The sequence below is a fragment of the Scardinius erythrophthalmus genome (genome assembly GCF_964197995.2).
Source record: "Scardinius erythrophthalmus genome assembly, chromosome: 10".
In the NCBI taxonomy this organism is placed as follows: Eukaryota; Metazoa; Chordata; class Actinopteri; order Cypriniformes; family Leuciscidae; genus Scardinius; species Scardinius erythrophthalmus.
The window spans coordinates 28,740,953-28,765,961 of record NC_138230.1 but is presented as its reverse complement, the minus strand read 5'-3'; the positions used below and the strand labels follow the sequence as shown (position 1 = coordinate 28,765,961).

General features: G+C 38.0%; 2 protein-coding genes across 3 annotated transcripts; both read left to right on the top strand.

Moving 5' to 3' along the window:
- Window positions 1-7,840: 7,840 nt before the first annotated feature.
- Window positions 7,841-10,430, top strand: LOC308697361 (uncharacterized protein; the record flags this gene model as incomplete). Its single annotated transcript, XM_081376540.1, has 11 exons — window positions 7,841-7,883; window positions 7,971-8,054; window positions 8,270-8,335; window positions 8,918-8,978; window positions 9,073-9,123; window positions 9,256-9,300; window positions 9,379-9,443; window positions 9,537-9,642; window positions 9,735-9,803; window positions 9,880-10,033; window positions 10,201-10,430. The coding sequence occupies exons 3-11, from the start codon at window positions 8,289-8,291 to the stop codon at window positions 10,428-10,430; spliced, it is 828 nt and encodes a 275-aa protein (XP_081232666.1). The 5' UTR covers window positions 7,841-7,883; window positions 7,971-8,054; window positions 8,270-8,288.
- A 4,202-nt stretch (window positions 10,431-14,632) lies between these two features.
- On the top strand, window positions 14,633-21,802 carry srsf4 (serine and arginine rich splicing factor 4). Of its 2 annotated transcripts, XM_081377641.1 has the most exons (7): window positions 14,637-14,796; window positions 15,771-15,913; window positions 16,139-16,201; window positions 17,590-17,702; window positions 19,963-20,171; window positions 20,384-20,449; window positions 20,599-21,801. In XM_081377641.1, the coding sequence occupies exons 1-7, from the start codon at window positions 14,690-14,692 to the stop codon at window positions 21,104-21,106; spliced, it is 1,209 nt and encodes a 402-aa protein (XP_081233767.1). In that variant the 5' UTR covers window positions 14,637-14,689; the 3' UTR covers window positions 21,107-21,801. The 2 variants fall into 2 exon arrangements, with proteins under 2 accessions (XP_081233768.1, XP_081233767.1); XM_081377642.1 differs by lacking the exon at window positions 16,139-16,201 and having other exon boundaries at window positions 14,633-14,796; window positions 20,599-21,802.
- The last annotated feature ends 3,207 nt before the right edge of the window (window positions 21,803-25,009 follow it).

The following is a 25,009-nucleotide window of genomic DNA, read 5'->3' as shown; positions in this document are numbered from 1 at the left end:
TGATATCCTGTAAATCATAATGTAAATAGCCTTAAAAAATGATTTTCGCCATGTTTTTTGGAATAAAATGTTATATAAATCAGGCTAGGAATAATATATTTACAGATTCCTCTGTAAATGTCTTCATAATATAACTAGGTACAAGACTGGAAAGATTGGTGTATATAGGTGCTACTGAAGTGGAGATTTCAGACTTGGAGTATGAGAGAAAGGTCATTTTGAGAAAACGGGCTTTAAAGATTTATCATCAGCCAATGAGATTGCGCATTCAGCCCTTTTACTTTCGCGATTGGTTGCTGATAAAAAGGAAATTACCATATTTGGATCCGACAGCATTGTACAGTGAAGAGAGAGCTTTCCAGCGGTGCCTGTGCTGACAGGGAGCAGACAGAGATCGCGGATCGGCGGGTTACAACGACAACTTTTGTTGAATTTACCCGAAATCTACAGACGCAAACAAACAAAGTGTAGTAAAATAAAGACCTAAATGTGTATTTCGGACTTTTTTTCACCACAGTCTGAAAGAAGACATGTTATTGAAGACAAATATCCAAAAATCTCAAAATTGACCAGTAAAAAAAAACAAAACAATGTTTTTGCCTGCCATGTCTCACTTTAATATTCGACAGGAGAACGGTGGCCATCTTTAAAAATGGCGGCCATCTTGAATTTTTGAGGGACAAGCATCTTTTTCGAGAAGGGTCTGGCTGCAGACTGTGGGTGAGTGGAGCTCCACTCACAGACAGGAAATACGTCACCTCCACTTGGAAAATTCGCGGGGTTTTTACATTCCACATACTTCGCTGTGGGGAAACATCAGCAATTTTCTCCCTTTCTATTCAGGTATTAATTCTAATGATTTTTTTAAATATAATGTTGTATAATGTTTGTAGAGTGTGCAGGTGTGAGTATTATATCGATTGCTTGTTAATTTAAATGTTTTAAAGTTCTTTAGTTAAGAGATGCACGAACGCAAATCTCAATTTTGAGCAGTAATGGCGCGAGACCACATAAGTTATTACGTTGGATAACATTTTAGTGTTGGTGTGTTGTACGTATGTTTGTATTTATTGTTTAATTCTGTTTATTTAGTGCTGATTGTTGATTCACGGGTATTGAGAAGTGTAAATGTGAAGAGAATTTTGTTATGCATTTTCAGTTAAAACAATTAACCCTTTAACTGTCACCCCCATTTTTTCGCATAGAAAAAAAACCCTATACAAACTTAAATGGTTGTAATTCAAGAATGCTTTGGAATATAGACATATGGTTGGTCTTGTTTTTAAGAAGACATTTGCCAGATTATTGTAAAGTGAAATAAACGATGAAAGTGAAACAGAAAAAAAGTTATATAAGTTGAGTTGAGTTTATGAAAATATAGAATGTAAAAATATAATTATTTATATTTTATATAATATATATATATATATTACAAAATATATTTTACTCTAAAACTGCTAGAAAATTAAAGCCAACAATCTAAACAAATTTTAGGTTAATATCTCAAAAAATGAGCTTTCAGTAAGATTTTATTTGAGCGCAGTACCAAACTTTTTCACTAGATGGACAGCCAGCTTCCTTACTGACCATATAAGGGCGTCTCCATTTTCATATATGTTTTGAGTGATCTGAACCATGTATTTCCATAATTTCATACAATTTATGAAGTATACATCCTATTCAGAAATAGTATGGGTGTTTTGGCAGTATTTGATTTGATTTCAACCTCTAATAAACATAAAAAGAGCACATATGTGCGTTATAGCTCGCTGCCGCTGCGTCACATCACAAATCGAGAATCCATAATATTTTTCTTTATATTCTTAACATTTTCAGACCTTTTTTTCTCATAAAATTTAATTGGTGTTATCTTTTGAACCCTTGGCATGAAAACAAACTGAGGTTTCTACCAATCTTTCATGATTTTTCATGTTTATTTCTATTTCAAAATAAAGGCCTAAACACGCCTAATGAATATGAAATATTCATGTTGCAAATTGATAAATTACTGCTCCTCTGTAATTTATTTTAAAAAACAGCCACCAAATATGAAAACTAGAGATTGTAAACTTTCAAATGATAGTTTGTCAATATTACTTTAGGTTTTTACTAAGATATTATTGTTCTAAATATATATGGGCAGACATCCCACCTGTGGGACGGTGACAGTTAACCAACTTTGTACGGTAGCTGCTAACGTTACACGGTTTACAAATCTGAGAGCGCGGATTAGGAACTCGTGGGTACGGTACGGTTTATTAATCCGTGGGCACGATTTGTTAAACTGAGGGAACAGGTTTAAGAATTTGTGAGTACAGTTTATAAACTGAGGGGACGGATTGAGTTTTTTTTTCTGTTTTTTGACTGTTTTCATTCACGTTTTCTCACTCACTTTCAGAGCTAGGATTAGCATGAAGGATGCAGCAATCTTTACATTTTAAAGGTATGTTGCCACCCTAAAAGTCGAAGGCTTTTTACACGTTTTTTTTTGTCCTATTTTTTTGTTCTATTATTCTGTTGTTTTACTTTTTTGTTTCAGGGCAAATTTCAAACAGATGCAGATTACCATGCCGTGCTGTGGGGCATTACCACTGCCCCCACTGTTCACGGACAGTTATACGAAGAGTGGACATGGAAAGACATTTGGTCTTATGTTATAATCAGCTGACCTCACAGTCTATGCAGCCTGACCTGCCTCGTGCCACTCCATCAGCCGAGCCTTACCTGCCTCGTGCCACTCCATCAGCCGAGCCTTACCTGCCTCGTGCCACTCCATCAGCCGAGCCTTACCTGCCTCGTGCCACTCCATCAGCCGAGCCTTACCTGCCTCGTGCCACTCCATCAGCCGAGCCTAACCGAGCCTTACCTGCCTCGTGCCACTCCATCAGCCGAGCCTGACCTGCCTCGTGCCACTCCATCAGCCGAGCCTTACCTGCATCGTGCCACTCCATCAGCCGAGCCTTACCTGCCTCGTGCCACTCCATCACCCGAGCCTGACCCGCCTCGTGCCACTCCATCAGCCGAGCCTTACCTGCAACGTGCCACTCCATCAGCCGAGCCTTACCTGCCTCGTGCCACTCCATCAGCCGAGCCTTACCTGCTTCGTGCCACTCCATCAGCCGAGCCTGACCCGCCTCGTGCCACTCCATCAGCCGAGCCTTACCTGCAACGTGCCACTCCATCAGCCGAGCCTTACCTGCCTCGTGCCACTCTATCAGCCGAGCCTTACCTGCAACGTGCCACTCCATCAGCCGAGCCTTACCTGCCTCGTGCCACTCCATCAGCCGAGCCTTACCTGCAACGTGCCACTCTATCAGCCGAGCCTTACCTGCCTCGTGCCACTCCATCAGCCGAGCCTTACCTGCAACGTGCCACTCTATCAGCCGAGCCTTACCTGCCTCGTGCCACTCCATCAGCCGAGCCTTACCTGCCTCGTGCCACTCCATCAGCCGAGCCTTACCTGCAACGTGCCACTCTATCAGCCGAGCCTTACCTGCCTCGTGCCACTCCATCAGCCGAGCCTTACCTGCCTCGTGCCACTCTATCAGCCGAGCCTTACCTGCAACGTGCCACTCCATCAGCCGAGCCTTACCTGCCTCGTGCCACTCCATCAGCCGAGCCTTACCTGCCTCGTGCCACTCCATCAGCCGAGCCTTACCTGCAACGTGCCACTCCATCAGCCGAGCCTTACCTGCCTCGTGCCACTCCATCAGCCGAGCCTTACCTGCAACGTGCCACTCCATCAGCCGAGCCTTACCTGCAACGTGCCACTCCATCAGCCGAGCCTTACCTGCCTCGTGCCACTCCATCAGCCGAGCCTTACCTGCAACGTGCCACTCCATCAGCCGAGCCTGGGCCATCACAAGACCACTTGTATGCACGGCAACCGGTGCAGGGTGCAGCAGAGGTTTATGGGAAGTCTGTCAGGTGTCCTCATTGCAATCTTAGTCTCCTCAAGAAGAATTATAACACACACCTCTTGAGGAGACATGCTGATTTGTCTCACGACATCACTCAGGCCTGTCATCTGCGGAGTGTTACTGTCGATGAGACAAATGGCATATTTTCTGTGCAAAAAACTGGACATGGGTTTTCTGTGCCAGTCCATGTCCAGAGAAAAACATGGGGAACAATACATCAAGTTAGATGTGAGCTAGAGGAATGTGTGCAGTATCAGTTTTTGGCTCAGCGGAGTGGATTAAGCTACAGTTTGTGCTCTCACATTCGCTCTGTAGACTACTGTAGCGAGATCGCTGCAGAGACATTTCTCGGAGAAGACGTCCTGAGGGATATGATTGCAGCAAAATTTTTTGGAGAGGCAAAAGCTGCTAAATGTGTGAAGAGGCAAAAGGCTGCTTGTGCAGCGCATGTTCCTCTTTGTGTGCCTGTGGACTTTGGTGGTTCTCCATCACAAATATGCCTGTCGATCCATGAGCCAGACATTCATAGTTTTAGCCGACTTGGGAGGACAATGGTCACCTACAACACTCAAAGGAACACCTGGCATTGTCCCTGCACGAAGCCATGGACATCTTGTCCACACATAAACATCTTGTGGCATCTTTTTCAAACCCAAAGAGACCTCTTCAAGTCAGAGGTGCCCACAACACCGAGCTCAGAGGGTTGCAGTCTCCTGGACAACACTGGTATCAAGAGAAGTGTGCAGTACATTTTCAAAGAAAAAAAAAATCCCAGAAACACTGCCAAAAGAAGTTACAACACCGAGAATGAAGATTGAATACCCAAAGCAGTTCTTTCCTCTTGAGACAGCGTGCCATTTATGCCTTGGACATCCTGCACTTGCAGAGGCTGTACTCGTTACCAAAAAAGCTAGTATTGTCAGCATGATGGGCTTGATAGAAAGTAAGTCAAAGAAGCATAGCTAATGTAAAGAGCAATTGTGATCAGTGATGTGATGGGTTGACATCAATGTGATTTGTGTTTCACAGACATTTCAACATACCATAGGATATGTCCACAGTGCAACATGGTGTATAGGTACCAGGAGTGGAAAGATGGTCTTCACAACTTTGATAACCATATTTTTCTCACCCTTGAACTTTGTGTGTTTCTCAGAGAAAATGTTACTGTGAGTATTAATCTTTTCTCCTTAAGATTACTTGGCTATGGGCTATATGTACATGGAACATTACATCGTTTTTATTTATTTTTATTTTGAAGTTTCTATCCTTAAGCAACAAGAACATTTGTCTCTGTCTATCTCAGACGTATTTGTGTTTGCTCCACACTTTAGAACCATGTGTCTGTGTCAAGAGTTGTGGATTCATTGGAGGGGTTAAGAGGAGAGAAGTTTCCACCCAGGACTGTCATATTTCACGCCTATTGCCACTTTGAGGCTTTGTGCGACACAGACTACACTTACTCCTGTGTCAACTGTGGATTTTACCCACCTGTGGTAGTCATGGATTTACACAGGAAAGGGGTTTTCAAGCTGGCAGGTAAGTGATATTGTGATTATTTTGTGTGTTTACAGTGCAGAAGTGTTGCTTTTGCCTAATGGTGTGATTCATTACAGTCAGTGACCTCAAAGCACCCCCTGATGACTTCAATGGTGAACATGACATTGAGAGTTTTTGGAATTCTGTTCATCTTGCGACGATAAGTCGTGTTTTTTTCCAAAGTGAGTTATGGTGATTACTAAATTTCATCATATTCATTGTGTAAACACAATGTGGATTAAAAATAATGCATCACATTTTGTAGGCAGTGCAAACAACCCTTTCACTGTCAGTCCAAGCTACGAACACTGGGCACCCTGGATTGGGAGTGAAACGCGTCGAAGTGGCACTGTTCTTAACACAGAGTTCAAAAAAGTGAGAACATGCCCCTCTTCAACTGAAGCACAGCTGAGCAGTGTTACTGAGGACCATCTGATTGATGAGTTGGCAAAACAAAAGGTGATGTTGCCATGTGATGAAGCTCTCTGGGTTTGAAGGGTAAGAAAGTGTCCAGTAAATGTTCTGTTTACAGTTTGTCATAAATATTATCAGGTTGGAGTTGTGAGAAAATTGTGCAAAGCCTGCAACATCAACACCAAGGGCTCCCGCCTTGATCTCATAACAAGACTGAAGGAGAACATGAAGAACAGACAAACATATGACAAGGTCTTCCAAAGCATATGGGGTGCATCTGGTAAGTTTGTGTCGCTCTGTAAACTATGGTATTAAGTTGTTGTAAGTTACACACTTTACAATCTTTTCAATCTTTAATTTTAGGTGGATGGTCTGTAATACTTTGCCCACATGGCATTGTATACAGCATCAAATTTAATCTACGCGCTGAAAGTCCCAGGGACTTTGCAGACCTGTTACTCTCCTGGAAGCACTTTCCAAATGTCTGTGTTTATGATTTCGCAAGAGGTTTGGCGACACACACCAATTTGCGGGTTCCTCATTCACTGCCTTTCCAGCCTTTTGAGGGCAGACTGTCTGAGCCCACAGAAGAGAATGTGAAGGCTGCCAGGGATGGAAAATTGCTGGTATCACTGCCATGGCTACATGAAAGTGTGCACTGTGGGGAGGATAATGCTCATCCGGTCACTGGATCATCTGAGCACTATGTCTTATATGACCGCTTCCAGGAGCAGAATGCCACAGATCCAAAGGACATACTACGCAGGATCCAACTTGTCCCTGAGCTGAAAGGGTGGTTGAATAGCCAAGTTGCTGAGCAGTTCTTTGCCAAAATGCGTAAAAGCAACTACTTCTTCAATAACATGACTCCATCAACCCATGCATTTCTTATGAGAAGTGTTATCCATCGTCATAACACCTCCACAAATAGAGCACTTCTGGAGAGGCAGTTAAATTCTGGATGTCGGCTTGAACTTCTAAACACCATCACCTTGTCTACTTTGGGACAAGCTGTCATAGGTGATGCATCAAAACGACGAAGCACAACTGTGGTGGCTCAGGCATCTTCAGCAACAAGTAAATTGCTTTAACATTAATCATCATACAAAGTCAGTCATGTAATTAATCTTGACCCATGTGACGTAATTGTTTGTTTTGTCTAAAAGTTAAAAACTTCACTGAAATGCATATTCTAGTCATCTAATTGGTTCATAACATCAAATGTTGCTGTACTCAAAACCTTAAGGATCTCAACTCACTCCAGCCGAGCCTAGGTCAACTGAAAGCATAGCTGCAAAACCGGCCACTGATGAAGCACCAACACAAAGTGAGCACTATGAATATGAGCTGAAATAACTAATGCCTACTAACTGGGAAGATTTTAATGTTGGGGATAGGTGAATGCTACTTTCAGATCAAATGCAGTGAGATTAATGTATATTAGCACTAATAAGACTAACTGTTTCATTTTTCTTGTAGATGTTGGCCCTTCGCAACATTGTGGGCAGCATTGTGCAACACTTACTGCCATCAGCAACCTCAGGCCCTGCAGAACAATGTGGGCAGCTGGAGGAGATCATCCCCTCCAGGAACAGCTGGTACATAAATGCATAGCTTATTTGACAGAATTTAATTTCTTCTTCTTCCATTGAAGTAATTAAAGGATTTTGTTGATATTGTTGATTGTATTATTATTATTATTATTATTATTATTATGTAATGCTACTTTTAATTTGTCTTACTTGTAGGTCAGCTATGTTCTGGATGAGGGTAGGCCTGCCAATGAAATTCTGGTTAAGGATGGCCCTACATGTTTGACCAGGGAGAACCTGTTATCTTTAGGTCTAAACAGGGAAATGGACTCAGTGGTGAGTGAAAGACTTTGTTGGAATGTTAAAGTACTCAATATGTTTTAATTATTGTATTGTAAATACAGTAAAAAACATTAAATCATATGAACAGGTGGGAAATGCTTGTCTGAGGCTTGTTAAGGAGATAGTCGAGTTACTGGTACGTATACACATGTATTAAACTTATATTTTAGAGGGACCTATGTGAGCTCTGTGCAGTACAACAAAGTCAGTTGTCTTTCTGTAGGGGAAAAATGTCTTTATTATGGACCTCCACATCCCCCCAACATGGCTCCCACCCTTGAGTTGTGACCCTCTAGGCAGTCTTCCTGTAAGTACCTACACATTTGTACAGTCAACCCTCTACGCACACCTTGGCAATAGAATCGTCATTGGCTAGTAATTAAAAATTTGAATTTTCTATTTTCTAATAGTCGCCCAGAGTGAAATTTATTTGCATATGCGAGTGATTTGCTCGCATTGTAGAGGGTCAACAGCAATAATTAAACTGATTTGAATTAACAGCATAACTTGCTTCCTTTTAAGGTCGACTCCACCGAGAAAGATGCACTTATATTCCCGCTGTGGACACAAGGCCATTTTTTGCTATGTGTAAGTAATGCATGCTTTCAAAGAAAGTTTGTCAAGCTATACTGTTGATGTGGAAAAGAAGCATATGAAGATTTCTTTTTACAACGCTTATTGGGATATTACACATGAAAGGTTTACTCATTGCCAAGACAATTCTCATAGGTGATGATGCCACTCAAAAGAGGAATACTGTTCCTCGATTCGCTGTTTGCACAGTGGGAACAAGGCTTTGGCTACAAGCCCTACCGAGACATATTGAGGTTACAACACAATGATATATTTCGGCAGTCACGTTCCCCTGACTTGCCCACATTAATGCAACTACAATTTTGGCAGTCGTGTTCTTCTGACTTGCCCACGTTTATATACATGTACTCTCGGCAGTCGCGTGACTCGCGTTCCTTTGACTTGTCAAGGCTTGCACAAACTTCATAGTTATAGTACCTCACGTTCAGAGGATGTAAGCATTGTTGGCATTTCATGTTCAACCAATTTCTTAATTTTATTCTGCATTTCTGAAACGGTTTGTGCTCCCCAGCTGAATTGTACTGTGTGTATTTAAATTGTAAGTATTCTTCGTAACACTGTCTTGATTTTTATCAGGGCTGTTGCACAAAAGCTCATGCCCGGGCCATGGGAAGAACAGTCAGGCCTGGATGTTGAGGTAATAATCATTTGCAATGAAAATGCACAAGAACATTGTATAAGGTTGATAGTCATTGTAAATTATTCATAATGGGTGTTCTTTCTTCAAACAGGGGCTACCCCTACAACATTTTGGGATTGACTGTGGATTATTTATGGTTATGGTGAGTTGCCAAGCTTATTTTCAGGATGTTTAGTGATGTCCACACAACATCCATTGTCCATTTTTATTCATCTTGGTTAATTTATGCTCATACAAATGACATGGCAACATAACATCCTTTCTGCCTTTACAGTATACCTGGTACATAACTATGGAGGCAGCATTTGATTTCACCAACGTAAGTGCAGTCTTGGTGTTGACAAAGATGTTTAATGTTAATTGTGGTGAATTACATTACAACTGTTCTTATCTTCAGTCTGACATGCCATATCTGAGGAGTTGGTGGTGCAAGGTTTTGCTGGAGAACCTTGAAATTGAGGGGTATGGTTTGTGAAATGAAAAGTAGTACATTAATAGATACTACTGTCAAAGTGGGAAAGCATGATGAACATATTTGGTCAATGTCAATTACAGACATGGTCGAAGATTTGCACATTTTACAGAGGAAGGCAAGAAGATGGGGGATGGGAGTCTGCTGCCTGTCTTTCGTGTCCCTAGGAAAAGGAGACACAGCACTTTGGTAATATTTCAGTAAAAAGTAGTGAAAGTAGCATGTATAAATGTGCAGCTGTTTCTTAAATGATCTGTTTTTCTATGTTTTACTTTTTGAAGGTACCTACACTCCCAGCAAAGATCAAAAGGGTTTCACAGGATGGTGCAGTGGCCACTGACATTTTGCAGGCATGTTCATATTCACTTTAATGTTGATGAAATGGCTTGCAATGACTCCATATTAAATCATGTTTCAAATCTACAGTTGCCCGATGACATTCTTCAGAGGATCCTTGTCTTCGTAGTTCTAGAAGACGGCTGCTCTGCAATCCTGAGGCTGGCTCTGGCATGCCAGACATTTAACAACATTGTCAGCCAGGAGCATTTTCAGCAGGAGGCACACTTCAGATGGCTTGATAGTGAGTTCAATAAGTGTGGTTGCCCCATCTTGTTTTTTGTCTAAACAATTTGGCTAGGTTAATCTCACTCTCTTCCATTTCCCTAACTTGAAACTTTTTACAGTTAAAGATTTGTTCGTTTATTGTCTGAATTGTGTGACTGTCATTGTCATTTTGATATTAAACAGGTGTAGTGAATTGGAAAAGACTTTCAAAGAGACACCGGCAAAGCTACAGAAAGCCGTACACCATCTCTAGATGCAGCCGTCTACAATGCAGCCAGCTTTACAAAGACTGTGGGTCTGGCTACCAGGGAAATGGACAACGGGGAGTGCTTGTGGGGTTTTACTCCTCAGATGACAAACCTGGCTACTGTAGCTGGGATTGTTTTTTGGCCGATGGAGGCCTTGAAGAGTGAAGTGTGTGTGTGTGTGTGTGTGTGTGTGTGTGTGTGTGTGTGCAATGTGTCTGATGTAACAATTTGTCACTTTTTTGTAGTTCAAGTGTGTTGTCAATATATATATTTTTTACCTTTTCTTTAAAAAAACAATTAAATTAACTGGAAATTATTCTTCATTTTTACATTGGTTGATTTGTACATGTTATTTTGCATTAAATAGCAAATTCTGAAATTATTTTTACTAGTATTATTAAATAATATTAAATATATTATATTTTAAAGACGTAAACGTAAAAGCTTAGTATACCGCTTCGATATTTTGCGTGAAGTCATTTATAATAATCGTTTATATATCCGCTCGGCGCAGTGGAGGTGACGTATATGCGCTCCGGCGCAGTGGAGGTGACGTATTTCCGCTATTGAGTGGAGCTCCACTCGCCCCGTAAGTCTGCAGCCAGACCCTATTGTCTTTTTCTATTAACATGTCCTTTAGAGAGTATATTTGTATAAAATGTTATGCTTGGATCACTGTTTGAATAATTGATATAATAAGCATTGAATAGCAATGAACCATATTGAATTTTTGAGTGGCCAACGCCTTTTTCCAAAATAGTGGCCCTTAGAGAGTATCTGTGCCAAATTTCATGCTTCTATACCAAAGTGAACGATTTTTTTACTAACCTGCTGCACTACTCCTGATCTTTTAACTCCAAGGAGCCCTGACAGGTACTTGAAGGTTTTTTTTTGTAAACTTGACCCTTTCCTTTTCCCGCCTCCTTCTATCCCTTCGCTGGCACTCCGCTCGGCGCAAGATTTTTATGCGCTCCCTTATGTAATCTCGCATCTCTTTAAGGGCAGGTTATATGGTAGCCTAATATGAATGACGTGCATCAAAATCTTTTGTTTATTTGTGATAACCTTTATTATTTTCTAACCTATATTTGACGAATTGAACTATAAACGAGTTCACTTACAGTAATATGTTTGTCATCAAATAATGTATCAATGCTTTATTATTATAGGCTATAACCTAACCTTTTACAGTTTTGGATAAAATAGGCCTAATTTTTTTGCATAATTTTTGCTTAAAAATAAAGCATTCATAAATTATTTTATGATAAACATTACTGTCTTAAGTGAACTCATTTATAGTTATTAATTCAAATACTACTAATAATACTACTACTAATAATAATTATTATTTTTTTATTATTAGGCTATTATTATAATTATAATTATTATTATTATTACATTTGGCTACATATTTATTAGACGCTTTTGTTCAAAACTTACAAAAAAATTAACAAAGCAATTCGTCAAATATCAGTCATAATCAGGGCCGGATCTAGACATTTGGAGGCCCTAGGCAAAATTCATGTTGGAGGCCCCCCACCCCCAATAAAACACACTTGAAACAAATATGATTCCTAACCTTTTTATTTATACAACATTTAATTTTAAATTTAGTATATTTTTACTTACACAGTACATAAGTTTGGACAAATTACTATTTGTAATGTTTTTGAAAGAAGTCTCTTATGCTCATCAAGCCTGGATTTATTTGATCAAAAATACAGAAAAATAATATAGTGAAATATTATTACAATTTAAAATAATGGTTTTCTATTTTACTAGGCTATACTTTAAAATATATTTCTGTGATGCAAAGCTGAATTTAGTGTCACGTGATCCTTCAGAAAACTTTATAATATTCTGATTTATTATCAAATGTTAGAAATGGTGCTTAATATTTATTTTATAACATGTGATACTTTTTTTCATGATTCTTTGATTATTAAAAAGTTGTTTTAAAAAAGTCTTCAATATCACTTTTATAAATTTAACACATCCTTGCTGAATATTCCTGTTTTTTTTTCTGTATTTTTGATCAAATAAATGCAGGCTTGTAGCATAATAATAAACTTCTTTCAAAAACATTAAAAATAGTAATGGGTCCAGACTTTTTACTGGTAGCCTATCAAACTTTATCTAAGCTAATCTCTTTTTTTGTTTAATGAAGATGTTATTGTTATTGTTGTTATTTTGCTGTTTTATTCAGTTTATTCACAGTTCCAGAATACCACTTCAGTAGATGAACATCATGAACGTGCTTTTATCATTTTTCTGCGTTATGGGCAGGATTTTTCCCTCCCATTTAATCAATATTGACTGCAGATATTGTCATATTATTAATATCAGTAATATGTTATTATGTATTGCATTGCTACCTTAAATATGCTATACACAAATCAAGTGGAAGAGAAAGACACGATCGCTACTGAGCAGGAAAAAAAATCTAAACTAATATTCCTATAGGCTATGATGTCAGGGTATTATCTAATCATCAGCATCAGAATATAGAAGATAGACCCATAGATATGAGATCCTTTATTTGAAACATTTAAAAATGTTGCAGTGTGTTGGTTTTTTAACTTTGAATACAAACGTCTTGTCTTTTACTTTTGTAGCTTTTTTACTAGTCAGCTCTGGACGCGATGTTATTCATTGATTGTACGCGCAAATTCAAAGCGTCGCGTCTGGGCACGTTAATGACGCTCGCGCGCTCTTTTAAACTCATAAAGCGGTGAATGGTTTTTCCAGAAATGACGCTGATCTACAGTAGCCCACAAGTTTATATTTAAAATACATTGCAATCACACCAAAATCGATGACCTGCATTACGAGCTGTGCTTCTTTGCGTGCCTATTTCTGCTTTTGCTTCGCACTCAGCACCTGATGGATGCGTTCGTTGACCGCCTCTGATCGCCTCTGACGTCCCCTCGGACTAAACTGGCTGGCGCCTCTACAGTCATGGGCTGGCGTTAATGTGACGTAATGTAACAGTCTATGGTTAAGATAAACATCGTCACTATTTTTAGTTGATTAATAGGCTACATTTTGAAATAAATTGTAGATAGGACATTTAATTTTTTTTTTTTTTTTTTTTTTTTTTTGTCCCTCTGTCTGGGCCCCATCCCGCCAATCGGGCCCTAGGCACGTGCCTAGTTTGCCTTTGCGTTAATCCGGCTCTGGTCATAATACAGGTTAGAAAATAATAATAAAGTGCTAAAATTATCACAAATAAACAAAAGATTTTGATGCATGTCATTCATATTAAATCGTATAGCCTATTCCACCCATACCCGCTACAACTGAGAATCACTTTAAGCATGCAGACATGTCAATTTGATGTATTCCACTTAATATTCAATAAAACAATATACAATAAGATTCGTTAACAACGTGTTCTTCTAAATGAGAGTGAGCCACAAATCCGTGAGTACAGATTACAAACCCGTGGGAACGGACTGCGAAAGCGTGGGCAAGGTTTATGAATTTGTGGGTACAGATTGCAAAAATTGAAGGCACGGTTTACAAATCTGAGAGCGCGGATTAGAAACTCGCGGGTACGGTTTTTTAATCTGTGGGCACGATTTGTTAAACCGAGGGAACAGTTTGAGTATTCGTGAGTACGGTTTATAAACTGAGCGGACGGATTGTTTTTTTTTTCTCCCACGGGTGACTTCCCGGGCTCCGTAATACGGCAACCCGCCATAGCCCTGTTGAGCAAGGTCACTGTGAGCTAAAGCTATTCCTTTTACCTATCAATAGCTTGTGGTGACCTCAACAGGGCTATGGGTTGAATTAAATCTTTAAAAAAATATTTTAGGCCTACAAGTGATATAAAATTGATACTATAATATGTGAATCTTCTCTACAGTTTCCTTAATTATGACAAAGTACGTGTTTTTGTCTGTGAAACTTACGAAAAATATTATACTAATCTTATTATACTAATAAACTTACTTTGAAACTTTGTTGTTTCAAAACAGTTTCGATATGAAAAATAACTTTTTTTTTTTATTTTTGGATTTGGATTTTGATGTTATTATAACCTAAAAATGCTATGTTAAAGTTTGAAACAGAAAATAATGGTTTTCATCTTGCCACTTTCTTGGTAAAGGAAACACATTTTACTCAAATTAATCAAAACAGATTTATTGCATTAATTTCATTTACATGTCTTAAAGTTAATACTACTTAAAGGTCGGTAGTGAGAAAAGTAAACAATAACGTATGTGCTGTTGGTTGAAAATCTTCAGAACCGCAACAATTTTGGCTACAGGCTTCATGACTTTTATTTTGGAAAACACCGGGTCCCTTATTTTGACTAGTCTTTAGGACTTTTATTTTGGAAAACATGAATGCGTGTCCCTTATTTTAAATCTCACATATGTTGTTGCTGGTTTTGCACGCTTAGCTACTGCACCGGGAAAATGTCTCGAGTTTACGTGGGAAAATTGAGCTATCGCGCCAGAGAGAAAGACGTTGAAAGGTTTTTTAAAGGCTATGGGAAGATACTGGAAGTGGACCTGAAAAATGGGTAAGTAATATTCTCTTTATACAAGCAAATTAAATGTGCAGCCGGAACAGCGATTGAGTCATTAAGAAGGATACACTGTTTGTTCTTCTGCTCCATGTGATTTAAAAGAGAGCTATATTATGAATTCATTAGCAGAATTACTAATTAATTACACATTAGAATATATTTGGAAATATTTTTGGCTGGTAATCGGTCATTTTTAATATTTTTTTTAGCTGTGTTAGCACAGCATGCTATTGCTAACCCCCATTGTTTCCAGGGTGGCCTCGACTGAATTCTTCATTTTGTCTTTTTTTTTTTGTTGTTGTTGTCGGTCCCATTCACTAAAAATTAACTGTAGTTGACATTTATTTTTTATTATACAGGTACAGCAGGGTCTGATGTCCTCGTGAAAATGTTTATATTTTGGACATATATCTTTTAATTGACGTCAATTGAAACTCCTTCGAGTTGCATGATCATCAGTTTTGACAAAACGTGTGGAGTTTAAACGCACATTTTCTTTTTCTCTTGCACAACGTCTCTCTTTTTTGACACTGCTTTTTGTATAACGTTAGGTGATATTTAATTTTGTCTATATGTAATACTTTGGGTTCATATGCTTCTTGTGTTGTTTTATTTATTTATATTTATTAAAAAAAAAACCCTACCTAAAAAACTAGTCCACTGATTTAACTAATGGTTAAATTGACTGTTAAAGACAAAAAAGAAAAGAAAAAAAGCTACGAACATTTTGATATGTCCTGCCTAAACTTAGTGTTTCAAGATGAAATAAGTTAATACAGCATAAAACTGCTCATCAAGCTATTTCACGACTTTAACCATTAAATTAGACCACATAGGGTAACAAAGAGTAACCAAGGGAATAGCTGAAAAAGCTAATTTGATGATTAGACAACTTTTTTTTTTTTTTTTTTTTTTACATAACATGCTTATTTTCCCTCAAAGCTCATAACTCTTATCTATCTCCTCAGATATGGCTTTGTAGAGTTTGATGACCCCCGTGATGCAGATGATGCTGTGTACGATTTGAACGGCAAAGATCTTTGTGGGAAGAGAGTGATAGTGGAGCACACCATAGGACAGCGCCGTGATGGAGGCAACAGATCTGGAAGAAGTAAGATATCCATTTATCCGCTCTTCTAGAATACTATATACCATATACTATTTCTGTTGCATATTAACTTATTTTTTTGGTAGATGTTGGATTGTGCAAACACTGATTTTTTTTTCAGGCTTCTCAGCTGGAGAGTTTGGTGCTCAACATGCCCATTATGATTTTTAATCATTATACCAGAATTAGGTGTTTCCAGAATTTATGTTTTCATTGATGTCACCGCAGGTCTTCAGGTAAAGGAGATCGGCTATGACATGGTTTCAACAGTTCCATCCACAACTCTGTTGAGTAAGACATTGATGGTTTAAAACAGTGAATCACTTGTCCTTAGGCATGTAAATGTCATCATTGATTTGTTTTTGTTTTTCATCTTCATATTGACTCACTTGATCTAAAAACAGAATGGAACCGCATGTTTGAGAGTGCCCAGTCTCTGTATGAGAAGCCTGAAAATAGTATGTTTAATTTCTTTTGTAACATCAGATGCAGTTACTGTTTAACTTTGTAGGGAGCAAAATTGTTTGGATGGTAATCTTTACAATGTTATTGATGGGTGATTCTTCAGATGGGAGAATATTTCTGTCCTTGAAGCAATATAACAAATAGTTCACTTTTTAGAAAAAAAAGAAAAAAAAAAAAGGATCTGCCTCAAGTAAGTTTCCCTAAATGAAGAATCACCCTGAACTTTTTTAGTAATTCTAAATATTGTAATTTCTGCTTCACTATATGCAGATATCTATTGTTGCAATATAATTGAATGAGTTCTTTTCATTTTTTAAATGAAATAACTTTTTAATTCAAAATAATGTCAAAGCTAGAAATTTAACCCTCAATGTTTCATTAAAAGAGTCTGACTGCCTGCCCCTTTTGCTGGCCATGGTGTCCCCCTTTCCATGCGTGTGGCTCTTTGACCAAACTGGGCCCCTGGGCAGACCATTAAAGCGAGCCAATGTGAATGAGGACCGCTTTTCCCATTAAGCCGGGTGGTGAGGATACCATTGGGTTTAGGAGATGTGGGTTGAGCTCTTTTAGGTGCCTGTAATATGTTTTGGTTTTATTTATTTTCACATTTTCCTTTTCCCCTGTTAAATAATCTTTAAAATTTAAGTACAGCGTAAGTATGTTATTTGGTGGAATATTTTCAGTTCTTGAAGAATAAATCTATATTAAAGTGATAGTTCACCTAATAATGATTGTCATAATTTACTCACCCATATGTCATTCTTAACGTGTTTGACTTTTTTGTACAGAAAACCAGATGTTTTGAAATATGATTCACTTTTTTCTTTTTTTTTGTCCAAACAGTTTGTCCAGTTTTGACCCTACTGATTAAAAAAACAAAAACAAAACATGATTCTTTATAGACATATTTCCAGCATGTCTTCTTCTGTGTTACACAGATGACATATGGGTGAATAAATGATAGACTCATTTTGGGGTGAAATGTCCCTTTAAGTTAGAGGGTAGAATTCAGTTTGTAATGTATTACACTAGTAGAAGTAAATCCAGTTTCTTAAACCATAAGTAAAACTTTAGTTTATTTTTGTCGATGTTATAAGTTTAATCTTTTAGTGTTTCTGTTTGTGAAATCCACAAAGTCTTAAAGGCTTGTGTGGACACTCCATTGTCTTTTACCAATCCTGAACTGTATCCATCTTATTCTCGTCATTTTGAAGGTAATAATCGGTATGGGCGTGGAGGAGGGGACAGGTACGGCCCACCTACACGCACGGATTACAGGCTGATTGTGGAAAATCTGTCTAGTCGCTGCAGCTGGCAGGACCTGAAGGTGCAAAAACACATTAGTTTTAGTTGTCTTTTGTTTGCTAAGGCGAACATCACTGTTACTATTACTTATGTTTAGGGATTTGAACAAACCCCTCACTCAAAAACATGAGTGGCTCCATTTGTTGAGGAGAGGTGTGCTGTTAGTTTTCAGTGTGATCAGACTTAGATTTTCACCTGGTGGATGATAAAACGGATAAAAACAAAATCCACAGACTTGCATTGAAAGAGTGACCTGAATCAAGAATATCGCAAATTCTAGAGACCAGAGTAATACAGAGATATGAAGATGGTCCTTATATATATATATATATATATATATATATATATAATATTATATTAGGGCTGGACGATTTTGGAAAATAATCTAATTGCGGTTTTTTTTTTTTTTACCAATATTGCGATTGCGATTTAATATGCGATTATTTTTTTAAGCTCTTTATCTTTTCTATTATTCAACAAAAACAAGCAATAAATCATTGTAAAATAGGGAAGAGAATCTTTAGGCACCTCATGAGCCGATACATTTTTTTTCTTTAATTGATCTTATTAATAAAACTTAAAATATTTAATTACATAATTATAAGTAGGCCTACTTATAATAATTACACATTAAAAAACTAAATTAATAGAATTACATGTTAATAATTTTACAAAATATAGCTTCAAAACAAATAACAAAGAGGGAAAAAAATATTAAAAGCAATAAACAAAGAGTCCTTTCAGTAGCCTATTTAAGAGTAGGCTGTCTCAACGTTTTCATCTCTTTTGAAATTATAAGATGTGGTTTGTCCTGTCTGTTTAATAACTGACTGTGTCACATTAATTTCGCGTCATAAAGGCATTTTGAGATGCAAGTACATTTAACCACGTAGACAGAGTCGCTCACAGCCGCATGCTCAAACTCTCTTCGCAAACGTGAGTATTTGAAATTGAAAGCGGCTCCTGTCGGTTATTTTCATATTTTTAATATATAAGCCAACTGCATTCCAAGACATATGATGCCTTCGTAGAACATTTGTAAGTAAAATACCGGCGGGCGAGACCGCGCACTACAAAAGTAACATCACGCAGACCGCACGTATCTCATATCTTGTGCAATAGGCCTATGAAGCCTGCGAATGTCCTTGTAATTCGCTTCAACTTTTCCGAACTTTATTAAAGATTATTTCTCGTAAGGTTCGAGTGGTGTCGTGTGTGTGTGTGTGTGAGAGAGAGAGAGAGAAGCAAGCAGAATACGGTTGTTTATTCAGCCCTAATATATATCTTGCGACAGCAAGTAACCTTCTAGCAACCACTCGGAGCACCCTAGCAACTACATAGCAAAATGCTAAAACAATTTAAACACCTTAGAATTTTTAGCAACCACCCAACGCTTTGTTGTTTGTAGATTTGTTGTGGAGAGTTATTGCACAAGCAAGCACCACTCACTTTTTCCAATTATTTTAAATCAAATATCTCTGCCACTAGCCAAGTTACATTTTGCTCCTACATATCAAACTATTATGTCTTTTTAAATCACCATGAAATCAAAATCACAATTTATGAAATATTGCAGGATTTATTAAAGTGATTTATCTGTGCACAATTAAATGAATGTGCTCTTCTAATCTTTGATCGAATAGAATAACTTCCCCTCCCTCTTGCAAAGACATCTCTTGTTTGATGAGGCAGGACAACCTGTCACTCACAAGATCATAGCGATAGCAAACCACAATGTTCCAATCAGTATTAGATAGACAAAAATCGAGACGAGACAAAAAGTTACTCTCCAAAACTTTCACCCTCTCTGTTGGAATGAGCTGCCAACCTCCACCCGAACTGCTGAGAACACATCTTTCAAGCAGCAGCTGAAGACACCTCATCCGCGAGCACTTAACCCCCCACACTCTTAAACCAATGCACTTGCAAAAATTCTCTAGCTGGTTTCCTAATATAGTTGTCTAATAAACCTGGCTGTTGAATTGTTGGCTCTTTGATGAAAGCTTTGTTCCTCTTTTGTACGTGGATTTGGATAAATGCATTTGCTAAATGCATAAATATAATGGAAATGTAATGGGGAAGAAAAGACAATCACAACTTCAGTTTCATTCTGACTTCACATTTACATTTATGCATTTGGCAGACGCTTTTATCCAAAGCGACTTACATTGCATTCAAGGTACACATTTTACAAGGCATTTTGGAAATTGTAATTTTGAACGTCTGTTCTGTAAACGTGTTCAACGATTTTGTCTAGTCACTGTGTCATTGATTCATTTCAGGACTACATGCGTCAGGCTGGTGAGGTAACGTATGCAGACACTAATAAGGGCCGCAAGAACGAGGGGGTCATAGAGTTCAGGCAGTACTCAGACATGAAAAGAGCCCTGGAGAAACTTGATGGCACTGAGGTCAATGGAAGGAAAATTCGTCTCATCGAGGACCGACCTGGTGCCAGACGCAGACGCTCCTATTCTCGCAGTGCCTCCAGGTGCAAACAAATTAATTTTAATAATTGAATTATATTGTAAATGTGGTGGGAGACTTATAACGGATAATTAAGTTAGATTTTGCATTTGCGTAAATGTCATGTTATTTGGTGTCAAAAAGGATTAGCTGAATGAACTGCTTGTAATAAAAGCTTCTTTAGAGGTTCACAGTGAACATATGTAAAGTTTATTGCTTCTTGCACACATCCTTCAGGTCTCGCTCCAGGAGCAGGAGGTCTCGCAGGAGCCGAAGCCACAGTCGAACCAGTAGCCGCTCAAGGTAGGCGAATGGAAGTGAATTGTCACAGTTTGGTGTTCGATGAGTCCATTAGATGGCAGTAATTGCTATAATAAAAATAAGTTCTGTGGCTTCAGTCTTGCTAATATATATTGATTTGATGCATTTTTCTTGTTCCCCCACCTTTCCAGACCCTCAGGCTCACGATCACGCAGCAGGTCAACCAGCAAGAAGACGAAGGGCAGGAGCAGTAGGATGGAGGAGAGCAGTAATGGAGCTCGCAGGGGAGGTGAAAGTGCCAGGGATAATAGCTTGAGCTGCAGCCCCCAGAGCAAAAAGAGCAAACGGGAGAACAAGAGAGGTCGCTCTTATTCTCGATCCAGATCTCGGTCCAAATCTCGGTCCAAATCTCGGTCCAAATCTCGGTCCAAATCTCGGTCCAAATCTCGGTCCAAATCGGGTAACAACAGGGATCTCTCCAGGGAGTCTGGGTCTAAATCTCAGGAGGCAACCAAGGGCAGTGATGAAGGCAGAGTGGCTGAAAGAGTGCACCGTTCTAGAGCTCATTCTCGATCTAGATCACAAACGCCACCAGATGCTGATCTGCGCAGGGGATCTAGATCCAGATCCAAATCTCGCTCACATTCACGCTCAAAATCGTATTCTCGATCTCGATCCCACTCAAGGTCTCGTTCCTAAGTCCACTTAAAAAAAAAAAAAGATTTTTCTCAATCAGTGTTTTTCATCTTGGTTTCCAGTCTTACTAAAATCTTTAAAACAAGGATATATCTTAAATGTTTTTTTTTTTTAAATACCCCGCTGACTTTTTTTTTTTTTTTTTTCACTAAATTGTTTTATTTTTTGCTTAATACAAGAGAAAATTATTTGCTGTTGGGGTTAGAAAATAAACTTAATTCAAGGTATCCTATCTGAAAACAAGTCTGAATACGTTACATTTTTAAGAAAAACTATCTTGTTTTTAGATGTTATTTCTTGAAAATAAGATTAGGCCTACAAAAGACTGAAAATTATGTTTTGCAATCGATGTCTAAATGTTGTTCTGCCCTTCATTTCTATTCTTTGAAGCAAACCACAATTTTTTTTTTTTTTTTTGTCAAATAGATACGATAGGTATTAGGGAAAATGCTTGCTTATTCACAGTTCAGTATTTTCTGGTATTGTTAACCTTATGCATTATTTTTAGTAGTGTTTTCATTTTAAAACTGCTTGCATATATTTTATTCATAAAAACTGAGTAAAATTGAGCCCACAGTAGATGTCCTAACCTTTGGATTGTATACTTTAGACATGTTCCATAAATGTTGTTATGATGGGGCAGAGTTTATGGTCTTTTTACAACACATTTCTCCATGCAAAATAAAAAACTGCCTCTCAATACTTTGTCATTCAGTTCATTTACAAAGGTGATTTGTGGCGGGTTTTCCTAATATTGTTGGTCAAAAGTGTTTAAAGGAAATAGACACTCTAATGTCAATTCAAACCTACATGACATTGTGGAACTTTACCATGCAATGAAAATGAAAAACCGTTCAAGTACCAGTATAGAAAAAGCTTAATTTTCCCTCTTTCTCTCTAATTTCAGTCTTTGTTGTGGATTCAAGACAATGATATTAACATAATTTTGTCATCGTTGACCTTAAAACTAGTGTGATGCTTTGAAGAGCGAATGAAAAATCAGAGCTGAATTTGTCCAGTGAGGAAAGAAAATTGGACCATACGTGTTTGAAATGATAGGGCGAGGGTGAATAAATGAAGAGAATTGTCATTGCTGAGTGTTTGAATCCCATTATTAAAGGAGAACTCCGGTCAATTTTAACATTGAGCTCATTTTTTTTGTACATTTGGAGTGCTGTCAATACAGAGAACAACGACAAAAATCGGTGTTGCCTACACCGAGTTATTCTATTTTTTAAATTTGCACCCTGTTGACTTCAATGGGGCAAGTTTTAAACCTGCTTTTAGGCTCTTAACATCCTTGATGTGTCATTACAAGTGCACAGCTAATGTGAGTGATTCCTTCAGAGTGATCACGGGTGAATCTGACTGCAGTAGATGTGAAAGATATGTATAAAAATGATGTTATTTAAGCCAGCGCAAATATCTGTGTTTACATCCTGTTTTCGGTTGTTGTCCAAAGTAGTCGATTGCCGAGTTCACGCGCATAGGTTGGGTTTAGTTACTTATGATCACGCACGTGAACTCGACAATCGATTACTATTTTAATTACTAACAAATTTTAAAAATAGAATAACTCGGTGTAGGCAACACCGATTTTTGTCATTGTTCTCTGTATTGACAGCACTCCAAATGTACAAAAAATATGAGCTCAATGTTAAAATTGACCAGAGTTCTCCTTTAACTACACTGTAAAAAATTGTTTTCATGATTTGTTACAACTTTTTTTTTCTTTTGTCAAATCAAATTAGATAATTAATGTGGTTCAGATAACATACTATTTTGAGTTTCTGTTGAATAAACCAATCTCCTCCTTTGTATTATCTCAATTGTTTTATTTCAATGAACTCAAATTGAAGGCAACCAGTTTACTTACGGTTTTAAAATTTTTTTTTTTTTTTTTTTTTTTTTTTTTTTTACAGTGTACATCATAATGTAACAGTTTTATCTTGAATATATCCTAATCTATAAAAGTCATTTGCGGACAATTATTTATCCGCCTCTCCATGTAAAAATAATTCCACAAGATGTCGCCAACATTCAGATAACAGAAAAAAAAAAAAAAAAAAAAAATTATCTGCTATACTTTAATGTGCCTGCTTTCAGGCATTTCGTCTTCTTTTCCCTCAATATTACATGACAAACCTATTTATAAACACATCCGCCAACATATTTTGTGGTTTTACTTCTCAAAACCCTAAAGGGGTAATGCAGCAAGTTGAATGTGTATTAGACTATGTGCCATGTCTGATTAAATGGAAAGCGAACTGAAGTCCGGTCACTCACTCCATTGAGTCTCATAAAAAGACACGACGAAGGAGGCGCTCTCCTCAACACTTTATGAAGGAAGTACACGAAATGTGGACATTGGAGAACGGACAGACGTTAACTACTGATGAAAGAGCGATATCTACCTTCTCTTTCTTTAGAAAGTCAGTTCTTTTAACCCTTCAGTGTCCTTTTCTGGCGAGGAAAAGCTGTCATGGGAAACGCGCGGCACTTCGCACGCGTCTGGATTATTGATGGAGAGCCGCGAAACTTCGCAGTGGATGAAAAACATCACGAGCACGCGAGTCCAGAGCGGTAGAACGATGGAACGCGGACACTATACACTGTAACAAAGGCAAGTAAACGCATTGTCTCTTGAGGCGCGTCTAATACTTTGTTACTAGTAACGTTAAAGCGCCAATGTCAATATCTTGACCTTATTAGAGGTCGATATATTTCAAATGTTAGGTCTATCTTACGTCTAATCTTAAGTTTGGACGCAAATCGAGAAATTGTGCCTTCAACACGGGCTGTTTCATTTCATGTCATATACAGAGAAAGGCATGTATTTATTAAAATGCATGGATTTGAGATTGAGCCCACTAAGAGAAAAAGGTCATATTATTAGCACAAACTAGGCACTCTTTGAGAAGCTTCCTATGTGTAAAATGGCAATGAATTACAATGAGATAATGGGTAATTTCTGGTGAATTTATTGAGCATTTTCTATGTGGTGCATTATTTAACATGCACAAATAAATTGGCGAATGAGTCCTATAGTGAGAATTTTTTACAAATATTTGAATGAGGCTTACTGCATTGTCAGACATTTTCGTGAAGTGTGAATACCACTTTCTACGTGATGTGATGTGAAAAGTGGTAAATACAGCAGAGGTGTCACAGTGAATCAATTTAGACTATACATGCATGCATCAATACTAATGATGCCAGTAATATTTAGTGTTCAGACATGAATGTAAACGACAGTCAAGTTCAACTACAAAGGGATGTCTGGGTGCATAAATAATTGTATGTACAAATAATCAAGCACAATTTGGATTTAACGATTGATCTACATCTGCTGTTTATATTTTATAGGCCTACTCTTGTATAATTAATTTCACCCATTTGGGAACCAGAGTGAACAGCCATTAAAAGTAAAGCTGAAATTTGTAATGGAAAAAGAGGTCTGGAATTCATCAGTCAAGTGTTTTCCCAGCAAACACAGAACGTTGGCATCAGAGCCGGATTAACGCAAAGGCAAACTAGGCACGTGCCTAGGGCCCGATTGGCGGGATGGGGCCCAGACAGAGGGACAAAAAAAAAAAAAAAAAAAGTACAAATGTCCTATCTACAATTTATTTCAATATTTATTAATTCACTATAAATAGTGACGATGTTTATCTTAACCATAGACTGTTACATTACTGCAGTTAAACCAATTAATGTGTGCCGGCTTCTGAAAGTATGTGTAACGAACGCATCCATCAGATGCTGCGAGGCTAAAGCCTAATAAGCACACAAAGAAGCACAGCTCATAATGCAGGTGTGAGAGTTGTCGTCATCTATTTTGGAGTGATTGCAATGTATTCTAAATATAAACTTGTACTGTAGATCAGCGTCATTTCTGGAAAAATC